The 15403-nt window shown below is 37.6% G+C and overlaps 1 protein-coding gene across 4 annotated transcripts in view; it reads left to right on the plus strand.

Moving 5' to 3' along the window:
• Positions 1-15403, plus strand: part of VTI1A (vesicle transport through interaction with t-SNAREs 1A) — a 256910-nt gene that overhangs the window by 150501 nt on the left and 91006 nt on the right. For 2 of the 4 annotated variants that reach the window (XM_014250458.2, XM_014250459.2), the window contains 2 exons: positions 5877-5947; positions 10267-10339. In XM_014250458.2, coding sequence (XP_014105933.1) covers positions 5877-5947; positions 10267-10332 — 137 coding nt within the window. In that variant the 3' untranslated portion in view covers positions 10333-10339. The remainder of the gene's footprint in view (positions 1-5876; positions 5948-10266; positions 10340-15403) is intronic. The other 2 variants (XM_005520740.3, XM_005520741.3) reach the window with 1 other exon arrangement.

The raw sequence follows: 15403 nt of genomic DNA on the forward strand, positions 1-15403 counted from the left end.
GAGTTGTTTTTTACCAGCAGATTGATGTAAGTTAGGATTTCAGAAAAGGTATGAAACTTCAGAAATAGAAAAAGCAACTGGAGGTGAAGTTACTAGGTCTGTCATCTTTCTTCTTTCTTTATCCTATTTTCTTCTCATTCATCTGCCTTTTTTTTTCCTGGGGAAGGACAAACCAGGCCTGGACCATGGGAGGTGTTGGTTATGAAATGCTCTCAGTTTGTTCTTAAAGGCATGTGGCACCATATATTCCTCAAATATCTTTTCTTCTTTATTTTGAGCAAAACACAAAGACTGAATTCTGATTAGGTGCTCTGGATGTTTTTCTTTCTGGCTTCTCTGACCTCAGTCTCAAGCAACCCCTTTTGCTCTTGGCCAATAAAAATAATTTCATGAACATCCATTATAACTTATAGAGAGACCTTTTCATTTGAAAACTGTTTGTATTTTTACTTTGGTGGACATCTTGGACTTTGGAAGTTTGGGAGGTAGTTTTAGATGTTACTTGCTTCCACAGTAAAACTGGGCAACTTCTTTTATCCTCTCTTGCAACTGAACTTCTGACAGCTCTGGAAGTGTTGGATGTCCTTGGTGAATGCTGTGGATTGTCAGCGCTCTTCCCACCTGTATGGCATTTGCTTCTGCTGAAGAAGCCAACTAATCCCTATAAAAAGTAGCTAATTTTTATTTTATTGTGTTAACTGACCACTTAGCAGCATGCAGATTAACATTTTCATGGCAGATTCTTGAGGCACTTTGAAGGTTTGAGCACTAACTAATGTTTCACTGTTCTGTTAACGCTGTACAAATTGTCTCTCCGTTGGCTTATGGCTGTTACATTATCCTTCATTTATCTGTATTACCCTGTACTTGTTTTTTAATAATCTTAATAATCTAAATCCTTCTGTTTCTAATTATATCAGCTGTTCAGTGTAAATATGTGTTGATGGTGAACTGGGGGATTTATTTTACTTTTACCTGTGTGCATATACTTCAAGATATGTCATCACTTTCTTTATTAACTTTCTGCTGTCAGAAGCATAAGGTGTTTGACTCAACCCTGAATTCTTCAACTCCTGCAACCTATATTTTCCAAGTTTGTAAATCTGCTTGCTGTCACCTCTGAAAAGCGAGCTTTTAACACTTTCTAGTGTTTTTCCCAGACACTGCTGTTGATGATTTGTCCTAGTCTCCTAAAATCAAAACTTTTAACCTGTCCAAAATGGAGTGGAAGGAAAGGAAAAAAAAAGTCCCAGCCTGTGTCAGCATAGTTTCCAAAAATCTTCTATAAGGTTTAGCTACATCTTCAGAGCATGTGATGTCTCTGTGCAAATACAGCACACAATTGCACTCTCCAAATGGCATGGCTGAGGATCTCAGCCTGGAACTGTTCCCCATTCCTACTCTGGTCAGCACACAGTGGTTTTTATAGTGTATTTCACAATTCTGTAAAACAGCCATCTTGATTTTTAACATGATCTTCTGCTTTTCCCAGTGTAAATTAATTTGTCTTTTCCAACCTCTAATTACATAGCTCAGATTATATATATGGTGAGACTGAGAAAATCATATTTCTGGGCATCCTCTCTGTAATTTGGTTGGTTTTAAGCTTTTTTTTTTTGCATTTTGAATCATATCAAGATATCTGCAGCATCTTATGACACTTTTATACAAACACACACACACACACGTATATATATATATAAATAGACACACCCATGCATACACACATACAGGCTACATTTTGAGAAAAAAAGTGCTCTGTGAACTATGTTGGATTATTTTATTTTTCATATGAGAAGAAAAATGGGGAGTCTGTCTTCAAAATTCATAAAAATGCATGTTTCTTTATCCTAAAAGCATGGAGAGGCTCATTCCATGTCATTCTTGTCTCTTGAGTAAACATGTAAGTCATTCTTAGGGCAAAAAAGTATTATTGGCTTGAGTGGTTAGAAAAAGCTCATTCAGAATCAGTTTAGCTGATAAAGTACATAAATTCTTAAATGGCTGAAGGCAAGAAAAAGTAAAAGAAAATCAGTCAAGCACAACTTATTTTGTGTCCTTGATGTGTGTGTAGGTATTAGAAATCAATCTCTGTAGACCACGTTTTAAATAATTACAATTTGGATGTATAAATAAATGCTACACACAGGTTACAAGCAAATTCCAAAGAAAGAGCTTATTCAGGAGTGCAAAGCATTGCTAGAAGTGATCGTTGTCTTTTGGGTTTATCTCAATATAAATGTTGAAAACCACGTGCGAATTTGTGCACACATGAAGGGGGAAGTTAGGTTTGCTTTTATTCCTTTTGGGGGGGGGGTGTTGTTTTTTTCTTCAAGTGGGAATAGTTGTATTCATTCCTCTAATCAATTTCCATGTTTTAGGATAAGAAATGATATATTTTTCTTGCATAGTCTCATACGGGCTCCATTTGTGTTGGACTCATAACATGGCATTTTTTAAGTGCTTGGCACTAAAAAGGATCTCTTCTCTTACTTTGTTGAAACACCTTTAGGGCAGAATACATTTAGAGCTGTGGATTTTAGCATCCACCATTTAAGGATGATGCTTGTTAATATTATGTACTCTTTCAGAAATATTTTTTTCTGACCATCACAGCATTGTTTAAGACTGAGATAATTGCTGTATTGAATATTCCTGCCCTCTGTCAGTACACAGATAATAATTTTGTAAATGCATTCACCCTTCTGCTTCTCACAGTTTAGATGTAATTTTAGAACTTAATTTTTTGCATTTCTTTGGGAATATGATTTAGAGGAGGCAGCACCACTCAGACTTTGGTAGGACTTGGGACTGCACCATACTAAATATTGTCCATACAAAACAATTGAAAGGTTGGCATAATCCCCAAATAATTGACATTGTTAAGATTCTGTGGAAATAGCACCATTACTGGCAACAGGCAACACCCTTCAGTTTGTGTATTGGTCTTAATTCATGCATCTGCACTACAGGATATCTTACAAACCTGACCTTCTCACATAACTGTAGAAGCTTCATCAATGACTTGCATTCTGTGTTGGCTGGGAAGATCTATACAGCACCATTGCACTAAAAGCATGAATCTGCCACATAGATGAATATTTTATCTGGAAGGAAAACATCAGAGTTGTGGGGAAACCTGAAAAATGTTAGCAAGCAGATAGCAATGTTATCAACCTTGTAATTAGCTGTACTGTGGGCTAATGCTACATTTTTCCTAGTCCCAGGTGCTTTCGGTTGCAAACACAGTGAGGAGACATGTCTTCATATCGTTGAGAAGTCTTTATTTTCTCTATGTAATAATATTTTTGTTTGACTGTCTTGACCTTCCAGCTAAAAATCAAGTTTCACTGTCATCAGTGAATTTTCTGAGTAGAATGAGGCTATGAAGAAGATAAAGGTGTCAATTTATGTTTGCAAACTTATTGTGAGATTATGTTACTTCCTTCATGTCTCTTTGTTCAACTTATGTTGTTATTTTAGCCCAAAAAAGGCCAAAGATCATCAACGAAAGTGCATGTAGAGTAAAGCTGCTCCTGTAAAATTGATGATCCGTCCAATTATTTATCTATAGAGGCTGCTGGGAAGAAACGCAACTATCTCAGTTCTCAGACCCCTCTGCTAGGTTGAACTTCATGGCTGAAGGTTTAATCCCTAAGTGTCATATCAACAATTCATTCTGTGATATTCTGGCTGACATGCTCTCCTTCCTTATTTATTGATGTCTTCAGTCATCGACAATGAGAGGAAAATACACTATTCGTCAAAGTGACGGTGTTTTACCCTCACTTACAGTTGATGCTGCTGTCACATTGATGGTTGGAAAATAAACTCAATCATTATAAAAAGCTAAGAGTGTGAACTTGCCAGTGACAGGAAGAAGATGAAAAAAAATATACAAACCCACAGTAACTTGCTTAAAAATCGGTGTAATAAAACTGTTTCCTACAAAGATATATTTGAGCTTTGTTCTTGAGATACCAAACCATTTTAACCATGTATTTTATACTTATTCCTTTGAAGGAAGATCTGCACTTCATACTCCTTTATGTTTGCAAACATACATGTAATTTTCAGCATTAAATACACTTTTTATCATTTCACCTCATGCTACTAGGTTAGTAATTTGTTGATTTTTTTCTACTCTCTTTTAAGAGATTTTGCTTTGTTTTTTGGTTTTTTTTCTCCTCTGGATTATATTGAACACATATATCTGTTTGTGTATTAGAGTCTTTTGAGTGCCTTAATGAGGAAAAGCTCAGTATAGTTCCATCCTGTAAGTCCTTTGACATGCAAACATAGGCAAGGCTCTCGTGAATTGCTTTCTGAGGCTGCCATTTGTGTAACTGCACTGCACTGTGCAGCCTTTTTAACTCCAAACCCATGTATCTTACCACATTTCACCTTTGGGAGGCATTGTATATACAGCTAAAAGTAAAGAGCAGCAAGCCAAGAGGGACAAGATAGCATAATGAGGATGTCAATTTGTGGTCAGAGGAAATATTTATCTTACTTGTACTATACTTGGCAACTGATAGAGAAATATACATGTAATGAATTTCCTCAGACTTTATCTGGCAGACTGTGTACCTTGTGTTAAATGGATTTAAAAATAACATTGCTTGTCTCAAACTTTTAAAGTTTGAGGTGATTCTGCTTTGGATTGTTCCTTGAAAATGGACTGTATCTATTAAAAATAATAATCATAATAGTGTTTACTAACATATCGGTGAATTTTTAATGATCCATTTCTCAAGTCTCCCTGAATAATGACATTTTAGGATCCCACTCACTCACCAGAACAAAAGCAATTATTTTTGTTGTTGTTGTTTAGGGGGGGAAAAAAGCCATGTTTTTGTAGTTTTAGTGTTTTGGTTGGTATCTCTGGTAAGCCTGCTAAGTACCCTAAATGAACGTGCACAGAAATGCTGGTTGTCTCACACGTGCTGTGTGTCCTGAGGCAAAGCTACAGCTGCTTCAGCTCCTTCTTCCTGCTTCCCCATCTGTAAAATGGGAATGATTTAACTTATTTTTCTCCTTCAGGGAAATACAGGGAGGGTTTCTTAATATTTCTATAGAGCTTTGAAGATTAAAATCTCTTCTCTATACTTGCTGCTAATATTTCAGTGTTAGAGAAACATTTGATTGAAGCTGTTTGAAGAGTAAGTTTTGGCATCTTGTGTTGTCTTTGTACCATATCTTGAGGCCTCTCCACTATAATTTTGTAACTTTGGTTCAGCGTAAGCTGCGGAAGCAAACAAACTCCTGTGTAAACAAACGGTGATGACAATAAATTAATGTCTCTGTCTGCTGTTGAAAACATCAGGAGATTACAGCCTATCTCTAAGCTAGCCAGAAACAGTCCATGGTGGAGCAAAGCAGACACCAGTAACTGGGCTGAGCCTGAAAAAGCTTTCATTTAAGCATCAATGGTAAATGCTGAGAGGCACTGAGAGAGGTTTTCTTCTAATATGACTTCTGTGTCTTTAGATGTACAAGGATGGCTGGTGTTTTAGCAAAGGCTTACTGACTTGGGCTTAAGGAGTAGATAGGAAGTATGAGCACCCAGCATCTAGAGCAAGTCTGAAAGTCTTCTTGCCTTTGTTTCACAGATCAAAGGTCAGCATCAATTCCCAGGGCCTAGACAATCTCAAGAGACTGCAGAGGGGCAGCTTCTGGTTTGGTTTGCTTCTTCAGTTTTATGTTGTTTGAAAAACTTAAAATTTAATATAATGACGTATTCATCTTTGCAGTTAGGAGGAATGATTAGGCTACCACATGTATTAAATGTTTTGTTAGAATCTAACTTGGCATTTTGAGGCCTCACAGTCATGAGCTGTATTTTTCATGATTTACATTTTCATTTTTTAATGCAGAGCAGATTGGACAGGAGATGCTTGAAAACCTCAGCCATGACAGAGAGAAGATCCAGCGTGCTCGGGAAAGGGTAAGTTTGATAATAAGTAATTACTGATCCTGCATTTTATTTGCATTGGGCAAGTTCTTTGTGCATGAAAAATAATCCAGATAAGATATAATCACCCTCTGCAGTGGAGAACTTGCAAGGTGTTTTACATGGGCCCCATCCTGCCAAGTCTCTCTGATGGGGAGTCACACTGTAGTCACCAAATGTGCTGTTGGAGGCAAATCTTCTGTCACTGTCACAGTTAGGTCCATGTTCTGTCCTTCGAAGGGTTTGTTGTGCTGTCAATTCCAATGACTTCTTGGGCTTCCTATGAAACAGTTCAGTGTCATGAGTGAGCTTCTATTAGTTGAGCAACCTTACTCTTTGTGGCTGCAGATGCAAATAGCAGCCCCTCAGGCAGGTGTGTGTGTGAAGAGCAGGTACTGCTGCTCTGTCTCAGCCAAGGTAACTTATCTTGTCTCTTCTGGCTCATGGGGCCTCCATGGGGATCAGCTCCAGAGTGCAGAGTTAATGGAGAGGCTCAGAAGCCCATCCCATCCAATGTGTGCAAGTTCTCTGAGCTTCCATGTGGGAACCCCCCAGCTCTGTCTCTGGTTTCTGCTCACAGAACCAGGACTTTCTGTCCATAACGTGTTGTCCAGATACTTTCCCAAGTGTCCAGTTTTTCCAAAGCTGGGTTCTTCCACACATCTCTTAACTGAGCAGTGGCACTTAAAAAAACCTTTTTTATCCATCCCAGGGAGTTTCTTCGTTTGGATAACTTTCATTAGTAAAGCTTCCTGTAACAGTATTAATGAGGCATTTTTTTGCCAGCTGTACCAGTTGCTTTCTGAAGTGCTGGGCATTAGCTACTTTAAAACACTAAATATAGCTAGATCTGTATGTAACATCTGAATGTAACTAAGAATTGTGAGGATTGACCAAGTTCTGTTCTGGCAACTTGGTGTCTTATTTCACCTCCACTCCTTACACCCCCAGTGACTGCTGAGTCTGAAATGCTTTTCTGTTTCTAGCTGGACAAATAAAACCTAGGCAATGGAGATGAATGCCAAGTATTCCTTTCTGCTGATCCTATATATCCCAGGGATGTAGTTCTGATCACTCAATGTACACATGGTTCATAGCATAACTTTTCCTTTTCATTGCTTTCCACCTGAGGATCAAATTTCTTTGATGGCAAAACCTGTAAGATGCAAAGAGCAAGATTAAAAATAAGAAGGATATTCTAGGAAAGTGCAGTACATACACACTCCAGCATAGTGCAGTAAAAAAACCTTTTGTCACAATGGAAGATCTCAAATTCCAGTGGCTTTTATCAGAAGCCACTTAAAATATTTTCTTTAGGGAATTCAGAAAAGTTCTGCAGTGGAGCCACATGGGTGGACCTGTTCCAGCTGTCTCGATATACTCAGATGAACATTTAGGGGAGATTTTGGATAATTTGTCTAGGTTCCCACTTTCTGGAGATTTTAAAAGACCAGAACAGAGAGTGTTTTATCAATGCACAATAGCTGACCATTAAAACCATGGAATTATTATCTTATCAACCAGAGAATAAACTGGAAGGAAATTGTCAACTTCACTATGATGGTGAGCTTTAACAGTTCAATGTTCTGAAAATTAGGAAGATTTTATATTAGGCAAAATGTAAATAAATTAATGTCTCAATGGTTTGATTAAATTTACATATATGATTTTTCCTGTCTGTAGATTAAAACTCCTGTTGTCTTCTGAAGGCAAAAAGAAGGGATAAAAGCTCTGCTACAAGTCAGATAGGTTAACTGGACTATACAGGACATTAAAAGATGCAACATTTTTTAAGAAAACCTCAAAATTTGTCTAAGGCAGACAAGATACCAAGTCAGCATCTTGTTCATCTTCCTGCTTTCTCATTGTCATTCTTAATATTATTTTTAAAACTATGTAGATTTGCCATTGCTAATATCAAAGCCTGTTTCAAAATGTTTTCACTACAGCAGTTCTGTGAAAAATACACTGTTTAAGAGGTTCACGTTCCACCAGTTCCATTCCACACTTCTGTGGTGTGCTGATATTGGTGAAGAAATGGTGGAAGGACTACAATCAAATAATTTAATTTTAAATAAAAAGAAACTTGCAGTTTGAAACTCTTCATGTGGGTTTTTTTTTCCTGCCAGAGCAGGAAGAAAAGGTGTTTTCCTAGCATTCTCCTGGGAGGTTGCTAGACATCTTCCAAGTATGTGTGTACGTGTTTGTTTCTTTTTTAATGTTTCTTTTGCTTATTTTGTGGGTTTTTTATTTCCATAAAAACATGAGGTCATCTTGCTTAGAGGAGTTTGTCAAACCTCTAAGATTCAGCTTTCTCTTCCTAACTATCAGCACTGATTCCAGCTGTCAGGTAGAATCCTGCAGCAAGAGAGGAAAGTTAGGATCAAACACTTAATGGTAAAAAGGAGAGCGCTACTTTTCTGTGAAAAGGGAGGAGAAGCCCCAAGTGTTAAATGCATCTTTATGAATAATAAAAGACCAATGTAAAGCATACATTTGTACTTCAGATTCCCTTCTAGCATAGATAAGAACTTGGCTTTTTAATGAGCCTTTTAAAAATTATTGTGACGTTTTTTCTTCTGTTACTTGTGTCAAACCAGGCTAAACTGTTTTTCTGGAGCTTGAATTGTCTAGATGAATCAGGAAAAAATGTGGGAATGGCCTCCCTGGAATATAATACTCATCTTTGTTCCATCATAGCACATAATTACAGAGATCTGAGAGTTAGTGCAAGCCTTCCCACTGAATATGATATTGCTAAGAGCAAGACTTGATTGGTGTTATCCAGTCCCAGCTTCTACTTGGTATTTTCTTAATAGCTTTTAGAAGAATAAGGAAGAAATTTATTCAAAAAGGTTATGTGACACTGATTGTCACATCACCTACTGATTTCAGGAATAAGCCTTAAATCTGGCAGCAAGTATTTACAGTATTGTGCTCCAGAATAGAGACTGGGTTTAATATTGCTGCTGTTCAAATATTCAAGATATAATAGTGGTTTGTTATTGTGAAGGTGATTTGTTATTGGAAGACTGCCACTCTCCTCAGCAGTGTTAGTTTTGATGGATTTGTAATGCAGGATGCATTTTGTCTACTACAACAAAGTTTTTTCAGTAAGAAGTCAATGACTCAGGTAATCCTTTCAGTCTGATTTGATAATGAAGAGGTAAATATTCGGCTTTCATAAGGAGAAGAATGTTTTTATGTATGTACACACAGCTGTGTTTTGGGGCATGTTAGAAACTGTGGTCCCTCCTATTTCATAACTGAAATAGTCATAATCATTTCATTATCTTTTTACAGTAGATTTTGATGTCCAGCTGGTTCCAAGTTGTCTAAAATGTCAAAAGATGTCTCTTCTCTAGCTGCCACTGGCAAAAAGAGGCAATAGGAGAGTAACTCCATTCTTCCTATAACCTTCCAATTTCTAGATTTCCTTTTGTGAGACACTAATAAACACAAAAAGAGAGGGGACATTTTAATCCCTTTCAAAAAAGCAATAGAAATAAACATGAAATTCATTTGTTTCATAACTTTTCATCTACTCTATTTAGTTTTTTACCTATTTTGCAGTATTTTTGAGACCTGTAGAACAAGACAGCTAATTAGGTGTAGCTCTAAACTGTAGGTTTCCTTTGTCTTAATAAACTGCCAAAATGGTCATTTCAGTGAGTGAGAATTCCTTACATGAAAAAAACCCACACATATACTGTACAGCCATTCCTTCTAGTATATATACTATTCACAAAGCATTTGAGCACCCAGGCCAGAGGTGGCTGCTGGAAGGTCAGTACAAGTTTTGTATTTAAGGGGCAGTATAGACATATTTCTTTCACACAGGATTGCTAAAAGGATATATTTTGTATTTCTGTTTCTTTCTTTAAACTACAGTCTTTGTAGAACAGTGAAAAAAAGATATGTTTTTCTTCTTATAAAGAGTCAGGAAAACAGCACATGGCTGTCTGTTCATCCCTTGATCCTTTCACTAATATACACAAACAATACAAATACACGTGGGAATTATGGATTCCAGTGTATAGAGCTTCTACCTGCAGCCCTTTATTTGTAAAGCTTTTCCTCTTTATCCCAACTCACCTTTGTTGCCTCAATGATTTGCCTTCCCTGGGTTTCATATTTATGTAAATGTAAACTAAGACAAAAGATTTTTTAATTTCAGAGCTTTGGTGGCTTTATGAGCTTGTTGTGTGCTAAACCTGAAGCTAGCTGACTCAGATGATTGTAGAGAAACCTGTCCTTTGTACAGAATGGGGTACGTGTGCCTTTTACCTTTAATGGGACTCTTTTCTCCCCAGCTTAGAGAAACAGATGCAAACCTGGGGAAGAGTTCCAGGATTTTGACAGGAATGTTGCGAAGGTAAGGCCAAGGTAGGGACATTTCTGGTCTTTCTTTTCTTCTACTCTCCCTCCATGCCTTTATTTTCAATTTTACCTTGGCCTCAACATTTTGATGGTGTACCTGACTTTTTTTTACCCGTGCTGCTGTGTAGAATGTCTTTGGGTGGTAGAAGGCTTTGTCATGCCTAAGGAAAGAATTTTCTGTAGCCTGAAGGACAGCCCTTGTGTAGTGATTTCTCGTCTTTGTTTCTTTGTATTTGTTTGGGGGGGGTTTGGATATATGTTCTAAAATTAAGAATTTTTGATGATGCTTTCCTGTGTTTCTTATTCTTGAGTGATTTTGGTGTTTTGAGGGGGGTTTCTGCCTATTAAAATGAGAAAGTTGGTAAATGTTTTGGGGCAGCATAAATTTATGTGCAGAGAAAAGGTTAAAATTATCACTTCTGCCTAAATAGATGGGGCAGACACACTGTCAACCCTTGTGGTTTTAGCATGTTTCTCCATGCTTTCAACATTATGAAAATTGTCCCTGGGATCAAAATGAGGTGATATGAAAAGGAAAATTGTGCAATGTCCTAAAACTGTGTGGGACTGAAGGGAGGGAGTTGTCCCCTGATTACTTCTCCCCTTAAATTTGCATCAGTGCATTCTCAGACAGTTTTTTTTTAATTAGTGACACCTCTGGATATGCATTCTTTACTCAGTGAAACAAAACCTGAGCTTCTCTGGGATGTCCATACTTCTGTACATATTCATCTTCCTAAAGAAAAGCATTCCTCAATAAGTGGTGCTGGGTGCTAAGAAAGCACAGTTTTAAAGGAGTTTAGTGCATCCTCTGAAGAGTTCAGTCTGAAATTACCCTTGCCACAAGCTTTTATGTTGTATGTTTGCTTAATGCATTTTGCTTATTAAAAAAAAAAAAAAGGAAAAAAAGGAGAAAATTGCAGTGAGTTGTTGATTTGTCACTTGGCTTAGGCAATATGAAAACTGGAATTTTATAAATTGTCCTTTAGCACAAACCTTGTTTCTCCTCAGAAAAATACCTTTGTTAGTTCCTTGTATACCAAATTTACAAAGGTTAAAATGACTGAACCTGATGCCTTCATTCCACAGATTTGTTGCAATTCCAACTCCAAAATGTAACATACAAAATTCTCTGATTAAGAGTAATATGTAAATGACACGAGCTAAATTCAAAATCCATGGAGGAAGGAAGTGGCAATTGAAAGGGATGGTTCAGTGGCTGTAGACAATCAAAATAAACTATAAAAAAAATGAAGGAAAAGAAAAGACACCAACCAAACCCAAGTCTCCCCCGGAAGGGCTCTGCGACATGAGCTGTAACGAATATTCTGCATATGTCTCCATTTTGTCAAATCTCATTAAAGGGGTTTCTTGCTTTATGTCAATTGAGCTGTCCAAAAATCATTCATCATTTTAGTGTAAAAAAAATCATGCAGTTATTTAAATAATATCATATTAATGTTAAAGTTCAGCTGTCATTTAATAGTATGGCTTAATCAGACATAGCATTTAGGAAAAATAGTTTTTTCGGGCTTTACTTGGCTTTCAGGTTGGCAGATTCAAATAAGGATTTATGGGTTTCTAAACCAATGTATTCTTTCCATGTTTATGCTTGAGGTACCCCAGCCTTTTTTGCAGCACCCTGTAGTCTGTTATTTTCAATAAAATAAAGTATCTCCTCATATTGTGTTTGAATACATTTGCAAATAATTTGGAGAGGCTGAAACAAAAACATATGCTGTAACCTTTGACTTTGTTTTGTGTTTGGGAATCACAGTTAGGAGTCCTAGTTTATAAGTGTTCCATAAGCCAAATGAAAAATATGATCTTTCTGAGATATACTTGGGCTCTTCTTTTCAGACAAAAGGATTGTGTAGTCGAACACCATGATGGCGTGTTTCTGTGTGTCAGAGAGGCACTGGATTTCCTTTTTCTTCAACAAAAAAGCTGAGCTGAGTCACCCATCTAGATGAAGGTCAGGTTGGAATTTAAGCTCAGGTCAGGTAAATGTGCCAAGAGCAATGCCAGCATAGAAGCAGCTTTCAGTAGGCAATTCTCAGGATGTTTAAAACCACACAATTTATAGACCTACAGTGAATTTAATTTGTTTGTGACTGTTGGGTAGAAGGGTCTAGCATTATCCCAGCCTCAACATCATCCCAATTTGTTTAGTTACAAGAATAATCATGAAATACAGACCCCAAGAAATAAGCATGTATTAGATAAATACAACTGCAAGAAATATAATTAGCTCAGATTGGCAGTTGTGTCCTAATTTCTGCATACTTCAGTACACACCACACAATGTTGTACATAATTACTGGAACCAATGAAATAAAACACTGGAGGACCATTCTCCACATCAATATTATACAGAAAAGATAATGTTAGATTGAACATTTCTCAATGTAGTGGCTGTTCCCACAATATGTATTTGCTAACATGCTTGAAGCCATATGCCATGCTAACACCCTGTGCTTCAAATTAATGCCTAACTCTTTCTAATTTTACTGTCTGGGAAAGGTAAAGCAGCATCTCCTTTGAATCTGACTGAATATATTAAGAGATCAGGTATTTAGATAGCTAGAGGGCTAAATTACTGCCTTTGTATGACCTAAATTCCCTGGCCATGTGTTTGTGCATAAAATGTTCTGGAGATGGGGAATAAAAGCAGAGACAGGTTTTGTAGGTTGCCATAGCTCACTATGAAATCAGTGGCATAATAGGGACAGGTCTTCCTGTCCCAGTTTATTACTCTAGCAATAAGATATCCAGCCTTATGCATTGGAATTTATTGTCTCACAATATTTAGGGTATGTGGGTGAGAGTATCTTTGTAATAAGTGTTTTTAAGCATTCCCACATACCAATGAGCTATACATTCATGATCTTTTGATTTTCTGTTGCAACTACTTAGGTCCTACTAAACTAATGTTCCTCTAATGGCATGGCAGTACTAGGATCAGGGGGGATGGCTTCAAACTGAAAGAGAGTACATTTAAATTAGATATTAGGAAGAAATTCTTTATTGTGAGTGTGGTGAGGCACTGGAATGGGTTGTCTCAGGTCTCTATCCCTTGGCCTGTACCCCAGTGGGAACTGGGGAACGCACAGTGTGCTGGAAAGAAGTAGAAAAGAATGTGTTCTGAAATATCTTCAGGGTTTTGCCCATATCGTAAGCCAATAGACTAGAAAAGCTTGTAAGAAAAGAATTTGGAAAGTCTCCAAGCCACACACAGCCCAGTGGGAAACAAACAAACCTAAAAGTAACCAGATAAAAATTTCAGTAGAATTGAATCTTTTTTCAATTAGCAGATAAGTTCTGTCTACTCCCTTCGAATTGCAGGAAAATATTTTAGAACAATAGCTGCTACACTCCAGAACAACCTTTTATCCTGTCTGGTTCACCAGGAAATTTTTGTGTCAAAAATACTCCTTTAATCTTCAGATTTCAGTATTCTGGATTGTTATCAATGACGTTTTGTGGAGCTTATGAACACATCTGCATTTTTAAAAGAGACTTTTAAAATTTTATTCCCAACAGGGCAGAGACACTACCTCTGTCTGATAGAAATGAGGCGGTATTGGTCCAGTGCAGCTCCCAGGTAATAAGTTATGTGATTTGCCAACAGCTGCATGACCAGCATGACTGCAGTCAGAAACGGAATGAGAGTTCTGATGAAGCTTTTTCACTCTTTCCAGGAACATTCTGGGAATCCTGCTTCTTGCATCACTGCTAGTCAAAATCTGTTCTACTTTTGAGCTCTAGAATATGTCAGACCTTGCAGTTATTTTTCAACATTTCACAGAATTGTAGGCCAATTTAAGTTGGAAGTGACTTCCAGAGGTCATCTGGTCCAACCTCCTGTTCGCAGCAAGTATCATTAGAGTAGGTTGTTCAGACTCTTCTCCAGTCACATTTCAAACACATCCAAGGCTGGAGATAGCAATACCTGCCTGAGCAACCTGTTCCAGCTGCAGCTGGAATAAACAAATTCTCCAGGTATCTCACTGAAATTTCCCATCATCCAGTGTGTGTCCATTGCCTCTGGTTCTAAGCAGAAGTGATTTAAAATGTGACTTTTAGAGTTGGTCTTCAGAGTTTGGGCCTGGATTGCAGTTTATTTCTAGTAGTTCTCAGTCAGCTCTAGCAGTGGTGATGTTGTGGTCATTGGGCTGAGGAGACAGTGTAGGGCAGTTCTTTAAGCAGGGTGTGGGGTGCTCTGCCTCCACCCACTGACCTGGGCCGTGGCCATTCAGCAGTGTATGCACAGGACTCCTTTATTGCTTTCTCTTGCTCATAGAGATGTGCAAAATTAAGGATGTCTGTTCTTCCTCCTTGCTTGGCTACAAAGCCCACATTTCCATATGTTAAGAACAGCAGCAGGGATAGTCGTGTCCCTGTGGACACAAATCCAAACAAAGAGTGAGTGTTACCACTGCCTTTTTCCCTATTTCCCTACCAATCTGTTTCCATCCCCAAAAGTCCATGACAAAAAACCAGTTTACTTCTGAGCTAAAGCCTGTTTCAGTCATATTTGACCATGACTGTTGAGTCTCTGCAGTTTTCTGAAGGCAGGTCTTTGTATCACTGATCCAGCGTGGGGTTTAACATAGAGCTATATTTGCCTTGTTTTCATGCTAATAGAGGAGTTCCTCTTTCCAGGATATTTGGTCTCAAGCCAAAAGAAGTTGGAGTATGAATTGTTTCAACAACTTTTTTGTACATATATTTCTATTTTTACTTCAAGATACTGAAGAATGATTGAAACGGTAAATCCTCAAGCAGGATGGCTGCTCCATGTTGAATATTTACAGCTGCAGCTGTTTACTTCAGTAATTTAGACCTTGATTTGAGAGCATATTTAAGCATATGGTTAACTTAAACCAGTGGAGCAATTCCTTAACTTAAGGGAGACTGAATAAGGGTGGCAGTAAGTGGCAGAATGATTCTGGGTCATCTCTTGGGGCAGCATAGCTTTTATTGTGCTCCTTGCAAGCCATGTCCTTAATATTTCTGTTGTTAACTGGAAACCAGAAAACATGCATAGGACATTTTAGTGCTTGTTAC

Source organism: Pseudopodoces humilis, chromosome 9 (assembly GCF_049639895.1).
Source record: "Pseudopodoces humilis isolate 2021_Gansu_Grassland_sample_001 chromosome 9, ASM4963989v1, whole genome shotgun sequence".
NCBI classification, from domain to species: Eukaryota; Metazoa; Chordata; class Aves; order Passeriformes; family Paridae; genus Pseudopodoces; species Pseudopodoces humilis.